At 41.1% G+C, this 22104-nt stretch overlaps 1 protein-coding gene across 4 annotated transcripts in view; it reads right to left on the minus strand.

The window, feature by feature from the left end:
* Positions 1-22104, minus strand: part of LOC117263885 (A-type potassium channel modulatory protein DPP6-like) — a 155045-nt gene that overhangs the window by 44847 nt on the left and 88094 nt on the right. For all 4 annotated transcript variants that reach the window (XM_033637595.2, XM_033637596.2, XM_033637593.2 and 1 more), the window contains exons 2-5: positions 16383-16497; positions 10066-10164; positions 352-446; positions 168-242 (exon numbers count right to left, since the gene is read on the minus strand). In XM_033637595.2, coding sequence (XP_033493486.1) covers positions 168-242; positions 352-446; positions 10066-10164; positions 16383-16497 — 384 coding nt within the window. The remainder of the gene's footprint in view (positions 1-167; positions 243-351; positions 447-10065; positions 10165-16382; positions 16498-22104) is intronic.

Consider the following 22104-nt stretch of genomic DNA (forward strand, 5'->3'; position numbering starts at 1 on the left):
TCCCTCCATACTGGACCAATTTCACAAAGAATTGTCTCCAAAAGAAACTTACACACAAAAACATGGAAAACACAGTTCAGATTGAAAAAATACATACGTTTCCCTTTAAAAAAGGACATCATCTGTAAAATTAGATTGTGCAAGACAGCACTCGGAAGGTTTCTCACCGGTTTTACTTCAAAGGCGAACAAGACATGCTGCATGTCTGGAGACACTTGGTACCTCTCGGCTTTAGCTCTGTCCTGGATGGGTCAGAAAACACACTCACAGTTGTAACACACCCACTACAACAATGGTAGAGAGTATACTTACTGCTCTTGAAGTAAAGTGAAGAAGAAACATGATACTCACAAACAGCTGGTTCAGCACAATAACAGTTTTCTCCATTGTGTCGACGTTAAGCTTGACGACATCCCCTTCCCTTGTACGATACAGCAGCTCATTGTCTGTAAATGGCAATTAAAAAACAACGATCAGAGAGGGAGATGGTAGAAACCACTATATAGTCTCTATATCCAGATCACTCTGCAGTGTCTTAATAGTGTCTTTTCCTCCTATTACCTTTATCAATTATCTTAACTAAGCAAATATACACTATCTTGCTCCTTTCTAAAATCATATTTATTTCTTTTATTGACTAATTTATCTGCAATTTATTATATATTTCATTGCCTTTCAAATGTCTGACATGCAAGGGAAGGTCTCCTACTCATATTCAATCGCAATACATTTGCTTCTATGTTATTGGAAGTTATTTGCAAAGATAAATGCAGATATTGGTGGTGAAAAAAATACATTAACTGATTTTTTTGGCCACTTTGGGGCACTGGAAACAAGCTGTAAACACAATGTATGACATGGCCTTTTAGGATGATATGGCAAAAAGTCACTTGTTGACACATCCAGCAGACGTGAAGCAACATTAGCACTAATTTTAAGTCTACTTCCTGTCCATCTGATGAATGCAAGTCCAATATCCACTCTCTTCTAGCTTTGATTGGTCAGTATCTGGCTCTTTAGCTATTAAATGCTCCACTGTGTTCCCCTGCTATATGCTAACTTTGTCTGTGTGTCGTTCGGTGCTGAGCAGGTAGAGCACAGCTGATTTCAAGAGGTATATCACCGAAAACATTTCTAATCAGTATTCCCAGTGAGCTTGCAGACATTCCTGCTAAATATCTGCAGTTATGTTTAGTGCAGGTTGTTTTGCTCACTGCTGGGTCCATCTCAAGGCCTCACTTCTATTTTCAAAACATCTCCAAATGAAAAAGAGTCTTTTAAAAGGCTGAGAGTGTGTGATGTGTCCAGGCTAGCACTCGACACAGCTTGTCTTCCCCCGCGGACTGTTCTAATGCTGTTGTCCTTTTCATCCCGCGCTGTAAAGAAGTCTCCTCTTTTATGAGAAGATACCATTAAATGACAGAATTGCTTTCCTTGGTTACCTTAGAAATGAAAGGTCAGTGTTCTGAGAATCAAAGGATTTAACACTGTTGTGCATGTTTTGCTGTCATTTGAAGCTTGTCCTTAGGTGGCCTTAAAATCTCTGGAAGGCAAACACTTCTTTTTCTTTTAAAGGGGACCTATTATGCCCTTTTCTCAGGTTCATACTTGTACTTTTGGTTTCAGCTAGAACATATTTACACACTTTAATGTTCATTTTAGACATTATTTTCCTCATACTGGCTGTGCTGGCACGTCTGTATTCACCCTCTATCTAAAACACTTTGTTTTAACCCCCTCCCAAAAAGGCCAAGTCTGCTCTGACAGGTCAGCGTTTCTTTACTCTGCATCTTGTCACCTCTGCCATGCAGCCGGGGGATGCAGAACTTTGATCGGGCCCAAAAACCAGGTCCACACAGTCTGTGACTAAGCCCAGCCAGAGCCCAAACCATGGCAACAGTTTTGGGCCCGAGCCTGATTAAAAATTTCTACAATAATCAATCAATCAAACATTTATTTGTCACATGGAATTATACAAGACACAGCTCCAGTGAAATGTAATCCCATTACATCGTTGGCTCCTGCTTGATAGTTTGTCCATTTTTCCTAATGGTTTTGGAAATCCATGGTTTCTGGTTGTGAAATGATTTAACTGTCCTCACATCCCAACCTTAACAAGATGTCCGCATGGCTGCTCCTCCCGAACATAGACAGCACCGCACTGCAGCCGCCTCTGAACAGATGCAGTGATCCACAGCAGGACTGGGACAGCGCCTCTCATTTCCACCATCACACTAGTCCCTATTCACAGCAAAGCACTCAACTCCTCACCTTCTCTTGCCTCTGCTTTTTTGGCATATAGAAAGAGAGCCTCCTGGTTGAATGGCGCTGTAGCCAAGTTTCAGTAAAACAAAGGATATTACAGTTGGCACGGAGGTCATCCAGTTTATTTTCCAACACCTGCACAATGGCAAGCAGGACAGTAGTTCAGCTGGTTCTCATTCTTCTCCATCTTTTCCTCAATGTTTACTGATGTTTACAATTGAAAACCTCGACCTGGCTAGCTAAGAGAAGTCGGCAGGAGGAGAGTTTACAGACTGGTGAGTGGATTTCTTCATTCCATTCCCTTGCAGCCACATGGCACCACCACCCAAAGCCAACCACAAAAAGCACCAACGACACTTGCAAAATAGACGCAAGAGCCTAAATTTAGCACAAGTTTAGCAGAGCTGATGGAGAAGTGATTGGAATCATCTGTGCCACGTCTTGGGGAGAAATTAACAACATCAGCAACCAAGATAACATGTCGCCCTGACGTTAGCATGTGCCTACATGTAGCCGTGTACTTGCACTCGGGGAATGACTGTGTATAGCAGCACTTTGTCCCATTAAAAAGCATCAATAAAAGCTCCTACATGCATCCGGACATGTTTCAGAAGGAATATGATCCAAAATTGGAGAGAAATTAACAACATCAGCAACAAGATTATATGTCTCACTGATGTTAGCGTGTAGCTACATGTAGCTGTGTACTTGCACTCGGGGAATGACTGTGTATAGCAACACTTTGTCCCATTAAAAAGCATCAATAAAAGCTCCTACATGCATCCGGACATGTTTCAGAAGGAATATGATCCAAAACTGGAGAGAAATTAACAATATCAGCAACAAGATTATATGTCTTACTGATGTTAGCATGTAGCTACATGTAGCCATGTACTTGCACTCGGGGAATGACTGTGTATAGCAGCACTTTGTCCCATTAAAAAGCATCAATAAAAGCTCCTATATGCATCCAGACATGTTTCGGCAGGAATATGAGCCGAAATTGGAGAGAAATTAACAACATCAGCAACAAGATTACATGTCTCACTGATGTTAGCATGTGGCTACATGTAGCCGTGTACTTGTACTCGGGGAATGACTGTGTATAGCAGCACTTTCTCTCATTAAAAATCACCAATAAAAGCTTCTAAACACAACCGGACATGTTTCAGCAGGAGTATGATGCAAAATTGGAGAGACATTAACAACATCAGCAACAAGATTACGTCTCACTGATGTTAGCATGTGGCTACATGTAGCAGTGTAGGCTATGTAATGTAAACAGTTGCACTGGTGTGTCTAAAGTAGATTATCTATCATGAGTTGATGTCAGCTTGTCGCAAAAGTATTCAGAGCAGTCTGAGGCCTGAGGTTTTTGCTCACAGGGATTACTTTTATAAGCATTTAATTCATTATTTATACTTTGGCCACACTTTATATGAACATCTGACATTATAAAATTATATATATTTATGACAGAAAATAGGAGAAAGCATAACAGGCCACCTTTCCTCATCAGATTGGCTTTTATAATCCACAGATTTCTGCATAAATATCCCAAATCTGTTGCCTTGTGATCAAATAAGCTTTCTTGTGTTTGGCAATAGAAACGCACAACAAATATAAGTGCCTGGCTGAGGCCATGACACCCAAGCCAAATGAATTTGGGAACACCTGTTTGTGACAGTGAAAATGTTCATCTTGCAGAGCTGCACAGTTTGTTCTGTTTCACTTTATTACCAATCTTTAGTGAAGAGGGACACAAACAAGGGTTGCAAATGTCAGTGCGTACTGGGTCCAGGATGGGAACTGTAATTACGCCAAATCAATTTCATTTGATCTGAGCTGGGAGTCGTAAAAAGAGAAATGATGGCGACTCAGTTGCCAAAGATGGGGTGCTTTAGTTTCCTCTATAGTCAATGTTGAGCTCCATGAGTAAACTTAGCCACAAATGTTTCTTAATACTTTTTTTCATTGCTTGACGATATTGTGTTGAGTTATATCTTAAAAAATATAAATGCGTCAGACAGAGAGCAGCAGTTCTTTATCTTAGAGATCAGCCCGAAGGTCGATTCCTTTGTCTTTGGATCTGAGTCTGTGTGAGAAACTCAGAGGTGAGTCCAAAGACTACTGAGGCAAGCGGTGATCAAAGAGCAACGGGGATCAATTACGCACTGCTGTGAAAGAAGCCCACAAAATATTGATGAGGACTACTGAAGTGTGAGGGTGTCCCATTGGGTTTCTTATCAGAAGGTCATTAGCACCAAATGGGAGTTGATTGCATTAAGTTAACTGACAAGATGCAATGTCACACAATTGATTGCCGGGGTTTCGTCAGGTGCTGAGGACGTTTTAATCTCGGTCATGAATGAAGGACGCAGAAACACAGGAACTTAACTAATTACGCCCTAATGAGCCGGTAATGTAAGTAATCAGGGGAACAGTCTGCACAGTAGAACAAAAGGACAGATGTAAGGTCGTAACATGTCTGTCACACAAGTAGGAGATGTGAATTTGCATGTGTGCAGATTATGAATTTATTTATAGATACAGCCGCACTCAAATGTGCACATGCAACTCACCAGGTGTAATCATTTATAAGCTGTCTGCATGTGGGAGCGGTGAAAGACGTTGAACCAGCACTACCTAAAAGCTATTTTATACAGTGCAAACTGGGTCTATAATGTTTAGTGCTTCAAGGTAAAATTGATAAAGATTAAAAAAAAAACCCAACTTGTTTGCACTGAAAGATCTTTTCTTCCGGTGGTGCTGCTAAAACAACCGCTTTAAGCTTTCTTTCCTCCCATCGTCTGCAACACTACTCAACTAACAAACAGCTAAATCCTGACTTTGGTAGTTCAAATGCAAAAAGCCATGGTTGCACTTAATTTTATGTATTACGGTTTTATAATTTTGTCCTCATTTTGATAATGGCTATTAGGACTGGGCGATATAATGACCAAGTACGATATATCAATATATCTTCAAGCAAGATATAGATATCAACATAGGGTCAAGGGGTCAAGTTGCGTTACATAAGGCGTACCAGTGTGCATCTCTCCTCTCTCACACTCTTCTCCATCAACACTCAGAGAGACACAGAGCTGCTACTCTGTTTAATCTGTCTGTTAATTAGTCTACAGTGCAACATCGGTCTATATGTTGCACGTGCTGCGCTAAATCAGTGTGTGAGATAAATGAAATTACTGCAGCAGCACATGTGCACTACAGTGCTGCACTGCATGTGTGGGCGACAGAGCTGCTCGATTGTGTCAGTTGAGCGTTTGTTTGCGATTTAGTGTGTGAGGTGGATCATAGCGTGTCGCTGTTCTTATTGGTAGCTGTGGTCTGTTGTGTGACACTGAGACAGCGCCTGGATGCAGGTGACAGATGTGTTTTGAAAAATGCAGCAACAACAGACATTTCATACACAAGATGTATATATAGTAACGCAGACAAAGTATCTCCTGCTCCTTCCCTCCCTCGGCCTCTCTGTTGATGCTATGGGCACAAATAAGATTAATAGCCTAAATAAATACAATTTTAAGGGCGGCAGGGTGGTGTGGTGGTTAGCACTGTCGCCTCACAGCAAGAGGGTTGCCGGTTCGATCCCGGGTGTGGGAGCCCCTCTGTGTGGAGTTTGCATGTTCTCCCCGTGTCAGCGTGGGTTCTCTCCGGGCACTCCGGCTTCCTCCCACAGTCCAAAGACATGCAGGTTAATTGGTGAATCTAAATTGTCCGTAGGTGTGAATGTGAGTGTGAATGGTTGTTTGTCTCTATGTGTCGGCCCTGTGATAGTCTGGCGGCCTGTCCAGGGTGTACCCTGCCTCTCGCCCGATGTCAGCTGGGATAGGCTCCAGCCCCCCCGCGACCCTCAAGAGGATGAAGCGGTTAGAAGATGAATGAATGAATGAATACAATTTTAAATAATTTTCCAGCACAAGATTCATTTTAATTTTTTAACTCCCCCCACAAAGATTTTTAATTGTCTCAAACTACAATGGATTGAGGCCTACTCAATACTTTTATCGTCATGTTGTAGTTTTCAGTCCTGTGCTGCAAACCTTTAAACCTCTGTAGCTCCAGTGCTGTGTGCACAAAGTTAATTTCTTATTTCTTTTATATAATTAATCATTTACATGTTGCGCAGCTGTATAGTTTCAAACAGAGGACTAATATCTCCATCTTTGCATTATATTTTGATCACAGACTGCTTTTATAAAAATGCATGTGACATCTCAAATGTGACTTTGACCTGTAAATGAACATGTTGCCCATTATAGATTATTATTATTATTATTATTATTATTATTGTGTCCTTGTGTACCACTGTATTTGTATTGTTGGCTATGTATTGTTTTAGTTAATTAAAGCTGTTTGGAGCACCAGTGCCCAGGAAACGCTTCCCCTTAGGGACAATTAAGTTTCCCATTTCCTTATGCTATCTTAGAATCTTGTGATTAAGACCACAGGGGAGAGTTGACACATCTTATACCTAATGTTCAGTACACAGACTATTTGTTTAATCAGATTCCTGATGATCAGCTGTGTATCAAGTCCATTAATTACAACCACAATCAGAATCTGAAAGTTCACTTACTAGCTTTATCTGGAGCTTTAACCACCTCGGTTTGCTCTGAGCAAATCCACAGGGGAGGAGATGGGGTTTGTTTAAAGGCTCCTTAAAAAAGTATTGAGTGGACCCTGGGTCTTCGTAAAATAAAAAATACCAATACTCAAATGACCACAAAATGACAAAAAAGTAAAATCTGAGAACCACAAATGAGTCAAATCCAGGTGTTTAAAGATCTGTCTGTACACAGGCCCGCCCACAGAAATGACTGGGCCTCCAAAAAAGTCCCCAAATCTGCTCTACAAATATCAATGAATGCACATGTTTTCTCTTTCCTGCTTAACACATCGAGTCCATGTAAACTGAGAGAGATTTACTCAGTGATGGACGCTGGGAGCAGCTGTCTGAGCTGACTAAAAGAGTTGGTTATTACATTATTACTTGGATTTAAAGCCTTTTCCAGCTCCTTCTTTTATGTCTCTCTTCTTCTCTTGCATCCCAATTTATGTGCAGGGCCTGGCAGAGCAGAGAATTCACTCCGACACTGGCTGATAGTTAGCCCCAGAAAGCTTTCTCCTTTTACCCCCTTATGAGCGGCCCTGTCTTTACTCTGTTCCCCATCCAGACGACAACCAGACCTTCAACATATATGGAGTTATTTCAGTTCTTTAATGCGTAATAAGGACACAAGACCAAATGTTTCAATAACTAGTAGTAGTAGTATTTTTTGTTCTTACTACTACCCTCGCACAGTGCACAAAAAGCTCCAGCTATCCTTTGAATAAAGTATCACTGATTCAGTTCATTATGCAGCAGCTGAAACATATTCCAAGTACTTTTCCTGTCAAACACCAGAGGGCACTGAGTCAGCTATTCCAACATCTCTGAGCACAGGTGGCAGCCTCCTACTTGCTACCTTGTCAAGGTCACAGAGGCCACAGCAGACCTGCTTTACTGTACATCTGTTCAATTTGGACCATCTTACTGTACGCCCAGGGCACCACATGCTGGATCTGTAGTGCATACAAAATGAGCTTGCCATGGAAACAGAAACAGCTGTAATTATTTTTTTAATTTTTTTTATGTTAATAGCATGGAAACTCATGTAAACAGTAAATTACCATAGGTGAAATATCTGTGTGTTACATTCAGGCACATAACCAGTAGCTATAGTAACAGGTTGCTGTAATGGCCTCCCTGCTAAGTAAAGTTTATTATGTGATTTCACTCAGACTGAAGACAAAGTGAATTTCATATTTCATTGCTCATTTTCATCCATAAAGCTCCACTGCTAAAGCTTTCAAACTACCTCACAACTCTCCTCTCATTTAAATCGTGTAACTGCAGAACACGACGCAATTATTACTTCTCCTTAGATATCCCACATGGACATATCAGCTGTAGCAGAACTCGTTTCAGTGGTATGAGATGCAAACGCCTGCGAGCTAAATTCTTTCATTCCCCTCAGAGACTTTAAAGCTTTACTATCTGATGTTTATTATGACTCCTGCAATTGTTTTTATTAATTCTATTTTGTGCTTGACTGTTAGTTTACTGACTATAAATGTTTCCTGCTCTCTTAATGAGACTACTTGATAAAGTTACTGAGCTATTTGAGGATTTAAAGAGTCAGTTCACCCTTAATTCAAAAATGCATATATTTCCTCTTCCCTGTAGAGCTGTTTATCAGTCTAGGTTGTCTTGGTGTGAGTTGTTGTGTTGGAGCAACGTCTCTCTTCAGAAGTCATGACCCGGTTAATCAAGATAAGTCAAAGACCTTGTTGTGAGCAGTTTCATGTAGGAACTATTTTCTTTCTACTGAACTACACCAGCACAGTGGTGCAGTCCCACAGTCCAAAAAACATGCAGGTTAATTGGTGACTCTAAATTGTCCGTAGGTGTGAATGTGAGTGTGAATGGTTGTCTGTCTCTATGTGTCAGCCCTGTGATAGTCTGGTGACCTGTCCAGGGTGAACCCTGCCTTGAGAACCTAGCTCACATGGTTCCACAAAGTTTTATGGGTAACAGTTATATCATTACTATCGTGTACTGTAAATTAATTTTTTTTTTTGGTTTGTTTTGTTTTTAAAAATAGGCCAATTTGTCTCTGCAGTAACTCTGAGCCCCCCGTAGGAGTTGTGGACTCCCTGTGGAAGACCTAGGATGTAGAAACTATTTTCTTTCTATCAAACTACATCCACCAACCGTACCACCATGCAGTAAGAATGCTGCAACTGCATGGATGAGAGGCTTGTTGTGACAGTGTGAGATATAAACATTAATGGCGTTCTCTTCAGCTGAGTTGTAATGTTAGCAAGCTCAGAATTGTTCGGTGAGCTGTGGCTTAGGATATAGAGCAGGTCGTCCACTAATTAAAAGAACAGTGATTCAATTCCTGGCTACTCCAGTCCGCATGTCGAAGTATCCTTGGGCAAGTTTCTAAACCACAATTTGCTTCATTCACACGCAGTTGCAAGTGCATGTGCATGTTTGAACTGAGTGGCCTCAGCCACAATAGTGTGAATGGGTGAGGGTGACACGTAGTGTAAAAGCACTTTGAGTGGCAGTAGATGCACGCTTCCTTCTGCACGGTGATACAGCTGGTGAGTGTAACTCAGAAGGAAGATAGTTCCTACATGAAACTGCTCACAACAAGGTCTGTGGATTAGTTTCAGTCCCATTATATTAAAGAGAAGGCAGACATTTCTGCAGCCGACATCTCCAACACTCTGCGACTCACACCAAAGCAATCTGGGTTGATATATAGCACTACAGGTAAGAGTAAAATATGTATTTTTGATTTGGGGGTGAACTGTCCCTTTACAGGCTTCACTTTTTAGTAAAATGTCGGCCTCTTTCACATCGGGTTGTTATATGAAATAAAATGTTGGCAGCTGATTTAATTTGTAGAGCTTTAGAGAGGAGATAAAAGTCTTTGTTTGCAATGTTATGTTATATGTACTGTCACACGTTATGTTCTTTTCTGGTACCGCTGCAAAGTTATTTTATGGGTCTTAAAAGCCCATGTGAGCTACGCACTTGTACATGCACAACACAATAAACAACAACTATTTTAACTCTATGGACAAGTAAGAAAGTGGGTCAGATTTTAATATTGGTGGTATATTCTGAGCCATGGGCAACAGAGATGCCTGTCATAATGTGTCTGGATATGTTGTGCATCTTGACAGGAGAGGCAGATGCTAAATGCCAAACTGTTCACTCACCGCTGAGCCACTTGGCGTCTGGGTCATGGATGCGAAGGTCTGGACCGAAAACATCCTCTATGGTGACTTTCTTCTTAAGGGCGAGGCTGTCATCTTCACCTGTCAAGTGCATCACCAAAAGAATGTGAATGTGAGGTGCAGCGGCTCATATGTCTATCTGCGAGTGTCTTGATGTGGATGATTCTTGAAGAAAACTTCAAGTCGTCCTGGAGTCTTGTGAGATTTATTAGCATTTCAAGCAAGTGAGTTTTCTAGTTTCAGAGCAAAAACTGAAGAAAATCCTTTGACTTTTTCATCAGCGTGTTGCTTTGCTCAGGGGGGCTGCAGCCTCATACCAAAACTGTCACCATCTCACTATGTAATACTGTTCTTTTCTCTCTGGAGATAGCACCTCCAACAACTATTCCCCACTATAGATAGAGCAATTTAGAACAAGGTACAAACAAGAAAGAGGCCTCTGGTATTGCACTATTGATCTGAGAGCATCAGTTCACATCTGCCTGCTCGTTTTTTTAGCAGCGGGGGGGACGACTCCTTCCAACCCCAAAAACTCCAAATGAGATCTGAAACCGACAGCTGAACTGGAGGTTACACACGTGAGTTTGTGTGGATGTGAGAAAAGAAAGCGTGTGAGCCCTTTAACTGTCTTCTACCACACCTTTACTCAGGAAACAACCGTCAGACACGAGTTGTCAAGATGGCTGACAGCCTGGTGCTACTGTACAAAACAGTACGTTGACAGATTCTTCAGCAGGCTTCCTGTTGTGACTGAGCCGTGAGATCTGAGTGTGTAAATACCATGTCAGACATTGTAAAGAATTTATCGTCCTGAAAAATCGGAGAAATTCTCTTGTCTGGCAAGAAGCTGCAGAGTGAGAGGAGAAAGCTAATTTCCAACGCAAGGCAAATGGTATCTCTGATGCTGTGCCAATCTGACAAATGGCTGGAGCTATTACTGCATAATCATCTCCATTAAACAGGTCTGAATGGCATTACACATTAAAAGGCCCATTACATGGTGAAACAATGACCCCGCCTCTGTGTAAAACTAGTACATAACCACAAACCAGAGAAAGCATATTATCTGTAAAACCCTGCCCCTTGAAACACAATCATCAAATTACAAGAAGCTGCCTGTGCTGCCAGAAAAAGACGAAGAGAAAGAAGATTCATCTAAGTTGTGTAGAGTATGTGTAAACTGAGACAATGAACACATTAACAGGTGTGTGTGTGTGTGTGTGTGTGTGTGTGTGTGTGTGTGTGTTATCTTTGTTAGTTTGTTAGCAGGAAATCTAAAAATCTTCACAAATGAATTTTAGGGATTCATACTCGAAGGGTTTTTGTGCTGGTTTATTATTCGTAATTTTCATCTTCATAAATGTGCAAATTCCTGTGAGATGGTACAATGTAGACACATGATGATTTTCAACAGTGATTGCAAGATCTGTGCAGATACTACTCAACAAATCTGACCCCAATCAACCTCATGTGGGCAGCATAATTAGAGGCCCATACCTCCTACGCTGTACGTCTCATTTAAACAAAATTTGGTACAGAAATCCATCCACACTCACCAGCTTCTTTATTAGGTACATCTGTTCAACTGCTCGTTAACACGAATAGCTAATCAGCCAGTCACATGACAGCAACTCAAGGCATTTATGCATGCAGACATGGTGAAGACGACCTTAAATTTAAATTGAGCATCAGAACGGGGAAGAAAGGTGATTTAAGTGACTTTGAATGTGGCATGGTTGTTGGTGCCAGACGGGCTGGTCTGTCAGAATCTGCTCATCTACTGGGATTTTCACGCACAATCATCTCTAAGGTTTACAGCGGATGGTCCCCAAAAGAGAAAATATCCAGTGAGCAGCAGTCCTCCTTTGGCACACTTTGGGCCCCTTAGTACCAACTGAGCATTGTTTAAATACCACAGATCTGCAGCCAACTGTGTGATGTCATCATGTCAATATGGACCAAAATCTCTGATGAATGTTTTCAGCACCTTCTTGAATCTATGCCACGAGGAATTAAGGCAGTGCTGGAGGCAAAAGGGGTCCAACCTGGTACTAGCAAGGTGTACCTAATAAAGTGGCTGGTGAGTGTATACACACTCTTCAAATTAGCTTTGTAGAAACAAACCTAAACTGTAGATCCAATCGCTACAAAACTTGTGGGATATGTCTACATTGATACCTGAAACATACGCTGATGATGCAACACAAATCAGACTGTAAATCAGAGGTTGTTTGTTTAATCATTACAAAAGTTGCAGGACGTTTAATAACAACATTAAACCATGTGTGTACAATTATCTTAAAATTGCTCAATAGATTCTCAGACATCCGGGTCATGGAAATATAAACTGCTGTATCGCAGGCAACTGGATTTGCTTGAGTTTCTTGAAGACGTGTCACCTCTTATCAAGGAGACTTCTTCAGTTTTAATGGACTGACAGAGTAGCAGGCTTTAAACCCAGTGTGGGTGTGAACCCTTACAGGTTTTCATTATGTGTGTCGTGACATGACAACACACATAATGGCCAGAAGGGTCAATGACTCACACGTGACCTTAACGACTCTGTAAAAGTTCACACCCACACAGAGTTTAAAGCCTGGGACTCTGCACCAGTCCATTAGAACTGAAGAAGCCTATTGGATGAGAGGTGAAACATCTTCAAAGAAACTCAAGCAAATCCAAATGCCTACGATATAGCACTTAAGATACTCAGCAGGGGGGCACCACCAGCTTCAAACATGTGCATGGGCCGGGCACCAATTTTGCCATAAATCAATGACAGATTGTCCAAATATCACCGAACTCTGTAGGTATTTTTAACTGCGCTGTCGATGCATGTCCCCAAAATGTTTTTCAATTCACCAATATGGGGTGACGACACTGTCAAAGAAGGGCGTGACCAGGCACAGATTTGGTCATAAATGAACAATTGTGATACAACTCGTTAGTTATTCATAATGTAGGTGTCAGAAACTGTCAAAGGTCTTGATCCTTCACAACTTTCAACTTTTAAAAGTCATGTTGGTTTGAACTCCAGAATCACTACATGCAGCTATGTTTTTTAAATCTGAAGGAGGCTTTTTCTCAACATTTCAACCATTTCTAAAACAAATCTAACATGCACAGTGTAACATCTGGCTGGCACACTGCATCCAATGATTTTCACACACTATGAGTATTTTGATGCACATCCAAGACCATCCATCCGTCAGACGCATCCTTCAAATTTTTGAACATTTTCTACCATTAAAAAAATCAATTGACAGGGTTGTGGCAGATTGTTGGCAGAGGTGTGTGGTGTTGGAGTTTCATCTGTGATGTGTGAAATGTTTTGCTTTTTTCAATTTTGGGTCAAAGCTGTGTGTAGAATACATGTACAGTGAGGCGAGGAACACAATGACTGAGTGAATACTGAGTGTGTTGTAACCCCTGCCAGGGAAGTCATGTTGTCTCCCTTCATTTTTTTGTTTTTAGAACTTCTCAAAACTTTGTGTTGTGTCCCAAGAAACAAGGGATCAAGGATTTGTGCCTGTGTGTGTGTGTGTGTGTGTGTGTGTGTGTGTGTGTGTGTGTGTGTGTGTGTGTGTGTGTGTGTAAGATTTAAAAACACCGCATTTTCCAACATTTCAGCTATCCCCATGAATCTAAAATACTGACTTTGGCTCACTGTTATCACATGACTGTCTATAACATGTGTACATGTATGTGCATCACGTTTACTGACTGCATTTTTATGTCCAATTATGTCCAAACATTTAATCTAAATTCTCACATTCCATAATATCAACACATGCCAACTATAGTTTGGTTAAGGTAAGAGAAAGATTGTGGTTGCAAACATACTATAGTTAAAAACTGATGTGTTTTAGTTTCTCTGTGTCCTTCACATGTGTGAGTGTGACAGTGAGTGCTCCTTTTGTGTGAGGATCTATGGCTGAATCCAAATGTCCGGACTTCATCGCACTTGCAGACTCGCAGACTTTGCAGGCACGTTCCCGGGAAGTCCGGGAGTGCTGAAGGTTATCCAAATCCATTATTCAGCCAGTCCACAAGGGGCCTCAAGTTGACTTCCTGCAGACTTCCAGAGAGTCCGCTTGGGGTGCAGACGTCAGCAGACTTCACTGAATTAATAACCCACAATTCCTTGCAATATGGACATGGTGTTGTGGGTTTTTAAATTGCCGAAAAAACAGTTATTGATAGTTAAGCCTATTAAAATGTTACTTGAATTGTGTAGGCCAGAAATAATATTCAACCACATCATGATACAGAGATATGTAGAAGTATAGGCTGTAGAGGACTGAAATGCATTTTATTAAAGGCTATACACGGGATTTATATCTTGTTATCTGCAGGGACAGATGAGTAGGCATTGTTAATCAGCTTATAGAACATATATATGAATATGACAGCAGCAGTTTCCATGGCAACGAGTAAAACAGTCTTGAGGGCTGCTTGCAGTCTCTACCTGATGACGGTGAATACAATAAACAAATACAACACAACGTACAACTGAGGTCCGTGAGGGCTCAGTCTGCAAAATCCAGAGGGTGGACATTTGGATTCAGCCTTTGTGTCTTAACTCCACATGTGGTGTGCTGATTGGCTGGAGGTGTGGGTTCCATCTGGGAGTGTCAACCGCTGATTGGTTCCCCAACTCTGCTGTTTAAAACCCTCGGCTTCGACAGCAGCCTCCAAACCTCTGTTAGCATTGTGTTGTGTTAAACCATCTTAGTGAGATTTTCGTATTGGAAACACTGCGGGTATTTTTAATAGCCTATTTGTTTCACTAGTTTGCCTTTCTTATTTAAACTTAACTTTGAGGCTGTAGGGGTGGGCTGCCATTTTATTTTGTATATTTTTCTCATGTTTCTGATGCATCCTCAGGGGCCAGATTTAGAAAATGTCTTTTTGCTCCCACTCCCCTAGATGGGGGCATGACACATGCATCACACGGACCTCCTCACCCTTACCTTTGCCATACATACAGGACACAACTTCCTGCACTGACATGAACGTGTACTTTTGATGTAATTAATAGGGTGCAAAAGCATCCAGTGCAGAACATCTGGAATCCCAGGCTGTTATTTTTATCCAAAGATCCAAATGCAGATTACAAGTTTCTCTGAATTTTGACTAATAAGACAGTCAGGTAAGAGGATTGCGCGTCTGTGGAGAGATGCACTTTCAAATTTGTACTCCTCTGGGGGAAACTTAGAAGAACTTTTGCACACTGTTGAACAAGAGCTTGGAGTGCTTAAAACCTGGTTTGATGTCAATAAATTATCTCTTAATATAAAGAAAACTAAATTTATGATATTTGGAAGCCAATCTGGAAGTGATAGTAAATTAAAAATCTCTAACATTGAAATAGGAAGGGTTTGGGAGACCAAATTCCTCGGGGTTGTGATTGATCACAAATTAAATTGGAAGAAACACGTTGAGTATGTAAAAGGGAAAATCTCAAAATCAATTGCAATCATGTACAAAACCAAAGACATGCTAAATCACAACAGTTTATATTTAATTTACTGTTCATTGATACTTCCTTATTTGACTTACTGTGTGGAAATATGGGGATCTACGTTTAAAACCACAACTGATAAAATTGTATTACAACAAAAACGAGCCATACGCATCATAAACAAAGCCGGTTACTATGATCATACTAATCCATTATTTTTAAATTCCCATGTTTTGAAGTTTAGAGACTTGGTTTATTATAGAACAATGCAAATCATGTTTAAAGTAAATAATAAAACACTACCAGACAGCGTGCATAAGTTCTTCATAGTGTCTCAGAGTAAATATGAGTTGAGAGATGGAAGCAAATTTATGTTACCAAAAGCTAAAAAAGAAGTTAAAGGAAGATGCATTTCTTTTAAGGGGGTTCAGCTGTGGAACAGTGCTGATCTCAAACTAAAGCAATGTACTTCCTTTGTTATGTTCAAGAAATCATTATGTGCATTTATATTTAGGAGTTATGGCTGTAATTGAAAAACAAAAAAGGGAAAAGTCATGTATGTGCATGAGTACGTATGTATGTGTGTATATATGTATGTATTTTTTTTTTTTTTTTTTCCTTTTCCCACTTGACATCAAGAATTGTGTAGCTCAAGATGCATAGCAGGCGGGCATTAATAAGCTTCGCTTCTGCCTGAGCCTTTTTCAGTCGATTTTGTATTGTTCTTTTCTTTTGCTGCTTTGAAGTATATATATGACTGAAATAAACTAAACTAAACTAAACTAAATGGTAGCATATGTGTGTGTGTGTGTGTGTGTGTGTGTGTTGTACATACGAGGGGTCAGCAGGATAACAGAGGTGACAATCAGCGAACAGATGATGAGGATGACCAGCAGGGCGATGGCTATTCCTTTCCAGTTCCTCTGTGGCGGAGCGCTGCCCACCAGGTCCTGAAAAATATGATGATTACAGATTACATTACATTCATGCACACACACACAAAGAGGCAAAATATACCAACTATTAGGCCTTTTATGTAATGGATAAAATGATTTGTCGCCACAGGCTGGATCTGTTTCACTGTATTATAAAAAGAAGCTGAGCGTGGACCTTCAGGTGATGAGTTTTATTTCACACAGTGGACACACAGCATTGTACAGATATTGTATGTAAAGCAGATGTATTTTGTACTATCACAGTCAGAGCCAGAGTTTGGCCAGAGGACAGCTTATTCTCGCCCAGACAGATGCCGACAACTTAGGCACTTGTGTGCGGTAACACTGCATCCACCAGCTGCTCCCCACTGCTCGCACACGACGAGTCCCTGCAGCTCTGCCTGATAGCTGTAGAGGAGCTACAACTTCACCGCAGACACAACAGGCAAAATAATGAGCTGCTCTCCTCACGCAGCCCAGCAGATGGTAGATGGCTAATCAGCGCTGTTTGAAACACATATACTGCAAAAATCCACAGGACATACAAAACATTTTAAGAGCGGGAGGCGGCAATCAGGTGGCCTCTGAAGACTGCCCGATACTTTGCCACACAGATTTTACAGTATTTTGATCTAGGAGCCCATTTTGGGGAGTTTTGCTGTGTGATTTAACAGATGGTCTTTGCACAAACACAAACTATCATCCACTCCTTGACATACTGTGTCCATTACAAAGCAACAGGAACAGGCAGTTAACTGGAATAACTGTAGAGGTAAATTAACCTCATGAACCACCGGCTGTCTCTCACTCTTTTGTTGCTAGGCTTGTGGCACTGTCACGTTAGCTCTCAGCCACGTGTGTCATATATTGTTATTTTCAGGACAGGTTAGGCTACTCTGAAATGCCATTATTTGGCATGTGAGTAGCCCTGAATATGTTAAAGGATAGGTTTTTATGACTGAATGAAATCTCCATCCAAAGGTTAACGGTTTAAGGTCAGCAATCAGGGTTGGTGGCTGATGATCTCCCACTATGTGCACACACAGACACACACACACACACACACCCACACACACACACACACGCACATTAATATCTCTGGTCACATTCGGTGAGGAGAGCGAGCAGCTCCAGCCACCCATATCCGTCCAGCTGTTGATATCCTTGTTACCAATTAGACCCGGTCTCTGTCTGCCTGCAGTGAGTGGTTATACAGTATGCAGCAGCTCAGTGAACCATCCGCGAGTTAATGAGGGGTGTGCGTACACGTGAGAGTGAAACAGACAGCTTGACTCTCGGGCAGAGATTATGCTTTTTATATCTTTCAAGACTTTAAATTGCTACATTGCAAGTTACTTTCCATTTTAAAATGGAGTCAGCGATTCTGGAGAAAGTGTTGATATTTGAACTAGTGATGCCATGGTGAGGAAGTTTTTCCACTGGTTAATAAACTTGTGACAACAACTGTGTTACGGATAATGTCAGACATTTTACAAGAACAGACTTGGGCTGTCAAGAAAAGCAGCTTTTGGAAAGCTTCGGTGAAAAATATCTGCAAAAATCAGAGCTTTGTCAGGGCTGGAGAAGGAAGCAAAAGTCGGACTTCTTTGAATCATTAGTTTTCAGCTGATGCAGCCATAATAATGTGATAATTAGCCACTTTGTTAGTTGCACATTAGCCATAATAGTTACAAAAAATAATCTTCTGGTAACACTTTCTGGATTGTTTTTTTGCCTTTAATGGATAGGACAGCTAAGTGAGTAAGAGAAGGAGTGATACGCAGCAGAGGGCCCCGCCAGAATCGAAACCTGTGCCATTGCAGCAAGTACGGAGCATCTGTACACGGGGCACCTGCTCTAACCACTAATCCACCGTCACCCCAGGCTAACACTTTCTATGAAGACCACATCTATAATGCGTTATGAGGGCATTTATAGTAAATTATAATGCATTTACAATGCTCTACGACCAAGTCGCATCTATAGTGTTTAATGGCTGCTGATACAGTGCATCAGTTAGCATTATGTGTGTTTATGAGTGCAGTCATAGAGCATTATACTTTACAATGAATGGCCTTATAAAGCATCATACATGTGGTCATATTTTGCAAGACAGCTAAGCTGTTTGTTGTAGATCTGTGCCAGTTTCTCTGGCATATCTGGCACTTGACTTTTTGGGGGTCATCTTTGCAAATTATGAAACTATTCCGTCCTTAGACATCTTGGCAGTGTATCTGTAAAACTGTCACGTGTGATCAACCTGTCACAGTTTCAGCAGTGCTGGGCTGCTAGTGACTGAAATTAGATGCTATCACTAAGTTTAAATAATAATTATTTAAACTTACTAAGCATTGGTGGCTTAGTGGTAGAGCAGGCGCCCCATGTACAAGGCTGTCGCCGCAGCGGCCCGGGCTCGATTCCAGCCTGTGACCCTTTGCTGCATGTCATTCCCCCACTCTCTCTCTCCCCCTTTCACACTTACCTGTCCTATCTATAAAGGCAAAAATGCCCCAAAAAATATCTAAAAAAACTAATAATAATAATTAATATTGGTGCATTATAAATATGTTTGATACCGATTTCTTTGTTTATGGGCTATTTGGGATTTTTCTTTTTTTGAGTTATTGCATAAATATGTATATATATATAGATATATATATATCTATATATATATATATATATGTGTATTTTATTGCTCCTATTGCTTTTATTATTTTCATTGCTTTTATTGTTTTTATTGTTGTTATTGCCTCTATTTATTTTTAATTGTTTTTTGCACCTTTTGTAAAGCACTTTGGTTCACCGAAAGGGTTGTTGTAAAGGGCTGTATAAATAAAGAACTTAGAACTTATGTGTGTGTAAAAAAAAAAGGAGCATCCCAATACTGATATGGATGTCTATTACCATGACAACGATCAAAGATTCGAGGTATTCAGGACAGCCCATGAAGAGATATTTGTCGCTGACCTTCCATATCTTTAGAGCTCTGTATGTAGTTAGTGCTAATGCAAACCAAACATTTCCTCCTGTTGCAGCTTCACATTAAAATCATTTAACTGGAGAAACAACATGAACTAACCTTCACAGGAATGCGTCTGTCAGTGAAATGTGCACTACTGCTATTGTTCATCAGAAATGTGTCTATAAAGCAAGCTTTTATTACCAAACTGGGGCTTTTGCTTTCCGCTTTGACACCAAATCCTCACCACCGTCTTGGTGGTTTCTTTCTTGGTGTCTAATAACTTTGATCATGTTGGCTAATAAGTGAAATCTGACTTCTGCATCTGTGTGCTGCGACTCGGCCGCTGCTACTGCGTAATGTAGCAAACACTTACAATTCATAATTGTAGCGTCTGTCATCTAATGGATAAAAAAGCAAAGCAACTGTGGGGGCAGTCTTTGCCTTTGCCGTACATATAGGACACAAGTTCCTGCGCTGACATGAAAGTGTACTTTTGCAAAAATGTCCAGTGCAAAATGTCTGGAACCCCAGAACAGACAGCCAGCAGACCATGAGGAGATAATTGCTGAATTTGATAAAAAAGTGTATTGGATAAGAATCGCTGACAGCTCCTTTAAATGTTTAAAGTGTACCTGCGTGTGTGTGTGTGTGCATTTACACTGCCAGTGCTCCTACTGTCTCCACACAGTTTGTCTCCCAGCGAAGCAAATCAATACTGAAGGCAGTGAGTACACATAGAAAAACAGCAGGCACGCCAATAAGCTGATGTATTGCTGCAGAGGTAAGGATTTTCGCGATAAGGTGTATACTGGAATCATAAGATATTAATGTCCCTGAAAGATATGCTGTTGAAGTTGCCTTTGATATCAACAATCACTTCAGACCTCTGACCGAGCCAGAAATAAAACCATAAGATGCTTTGACAGTAATGCAGATAACAGCCTTGTTTCTGCATCTGCCTGCTTGTTTTTTCCGCATATCTGCACTGAAAATGGAAAACCATTTAGTGCAGGCAGGTGATTTGAATGCAGCCCAGTCCAGTGCAGCCCTTACCTGACAGAGAGATCTATAAATGTGGCAGCTGGATCTACATCACCTCACAGAGGAAAAAGTGTCTCTCAGCAGAATATTTTCAGACACTTTGATGCCAGCCTCGGAGGCATGTGAGTAAATATTTAGTTCCAGTCATTTTTTCCCACCCACAACAAATCCAGCATGCTCATTGTACTGGAGCACAAGAGGCACATGGTAAAATGATTTCAGACAGCCTACTTTTTTGAATCTTAAATACATCTCCCGCAGGCCCTGTGGGCTAATTCAGGCTGTGGAAATGTAGGATGCAGATGACTTGACGAGCAGGAGCAGTTTCCCTCCAGTGCTTGGCATTTCTGTAAACAGACACCCAATTATTCAGTCAGAGGTCAGGGAGCTTTTCCACAATTCAAATCGATAGACAATCAAATACTGCTGGACGCTTGCCTTTTTCACTGTAAACTCCTCAACAAAACAGCATTTGGTTGAAATGGATACGGCCATTAACCTTCACTGTCAATACCCCCGGATACATAACACCGACTTGAGAAAGATGTGATCGATGTTTATCGCACTTCCTGTGACAAGCTGCGTGATGGTCGACAGAGCCGTCAGGACAGCTGTCACTGCTATTTAAACCACCCACTCAATTAACGAAAACGATTGCAGAGTACAACATTTAAGCATCAGGAGTTTGTTTACTGAGTGTCGGGCCTTAAAGCGAAGATTCACCAGAACTCAGATATGTTAATGACCCTTATTTGCCCTAATTCATTTCCTGTGTCATGTTGAGACGTTTCCACCTAAAAGAAGTCACAGTTCAAAACGTAGGAAAAATCTGTCCTGTAGGCAACACAGCTTAATCTCCAAGAGAGTGTGGAGCATAGTTTCCATGTTCTACAAGCAAAACGGCTGCAAATAATGTTTTTCATCGACCCTTTCACTGCTGAATCAGCACGGTTTGAAACGCCATGAGTGGCAGATAGAGATGGTTGAATTGTCGAGGGGTCTAATGGAACAGGTAGTCTGACCGTGTAGGACACCAAAAGTGGTTTTGAACAGCCTCACTGGAAGGAGGCCATCATGGAAAAGGTGGAGATGTGATACAGTTTAATGGTGCTCTTAAAGTCTTTCTTAGTGTTCACATTAAAAGTGACAGAAATGGTTGTGTCAAGAATGTAAGAAGTGAGCTGCAGAGAGAAGATTAAACTGTTACACTATGGTTAAGGATTACCACTAAATACTGGCTGTTGTTCCAGTCAAACAAATTCCCTTGGCAATCGTGTTTCTCTGCGGGTCTGTCATTCTTTCCGTCTTGTGTGTTCAGTCCAGGCCGCCAAACTGTTTCTCGCTCTCTATACTTTGCTGTGCTTTGGTGACCAGTGTGCAGCTTTCCCACAGGCTCCTTTTGTAGTGACTTAAGGATCATTAGTCGTGTGCCATTTTCACCTGTGAGATCCCCGGCATACTGAAGGTGAGAACACAATCCTGCTTCATCCTCCTGTAATACAGGACTGCTTCATCTGTTTCAGCACCTTTGTCTTGGTGCTCCTTAATCTTTATAAACAGATACCTGCAAGTAGAATCAACTCGTTCTCATTCCATCTAATACAGATGCTTTCTTAGCA

Source organism: Epinephelus lanceolatus, chromosome 12, assembly GCF_041903045.1.
Source record: "Epinephelus lanceolatus isolate andai-2023 chromosome 12, ASM4190304v1, whole genome shotgun sequence".
Lineage (NCBI taxonomy): Eukaryota > Metazoa > Chordata > Actinopteri > Perciformes > Serranidae > Epinephelus > Epinephelus lanceolatus.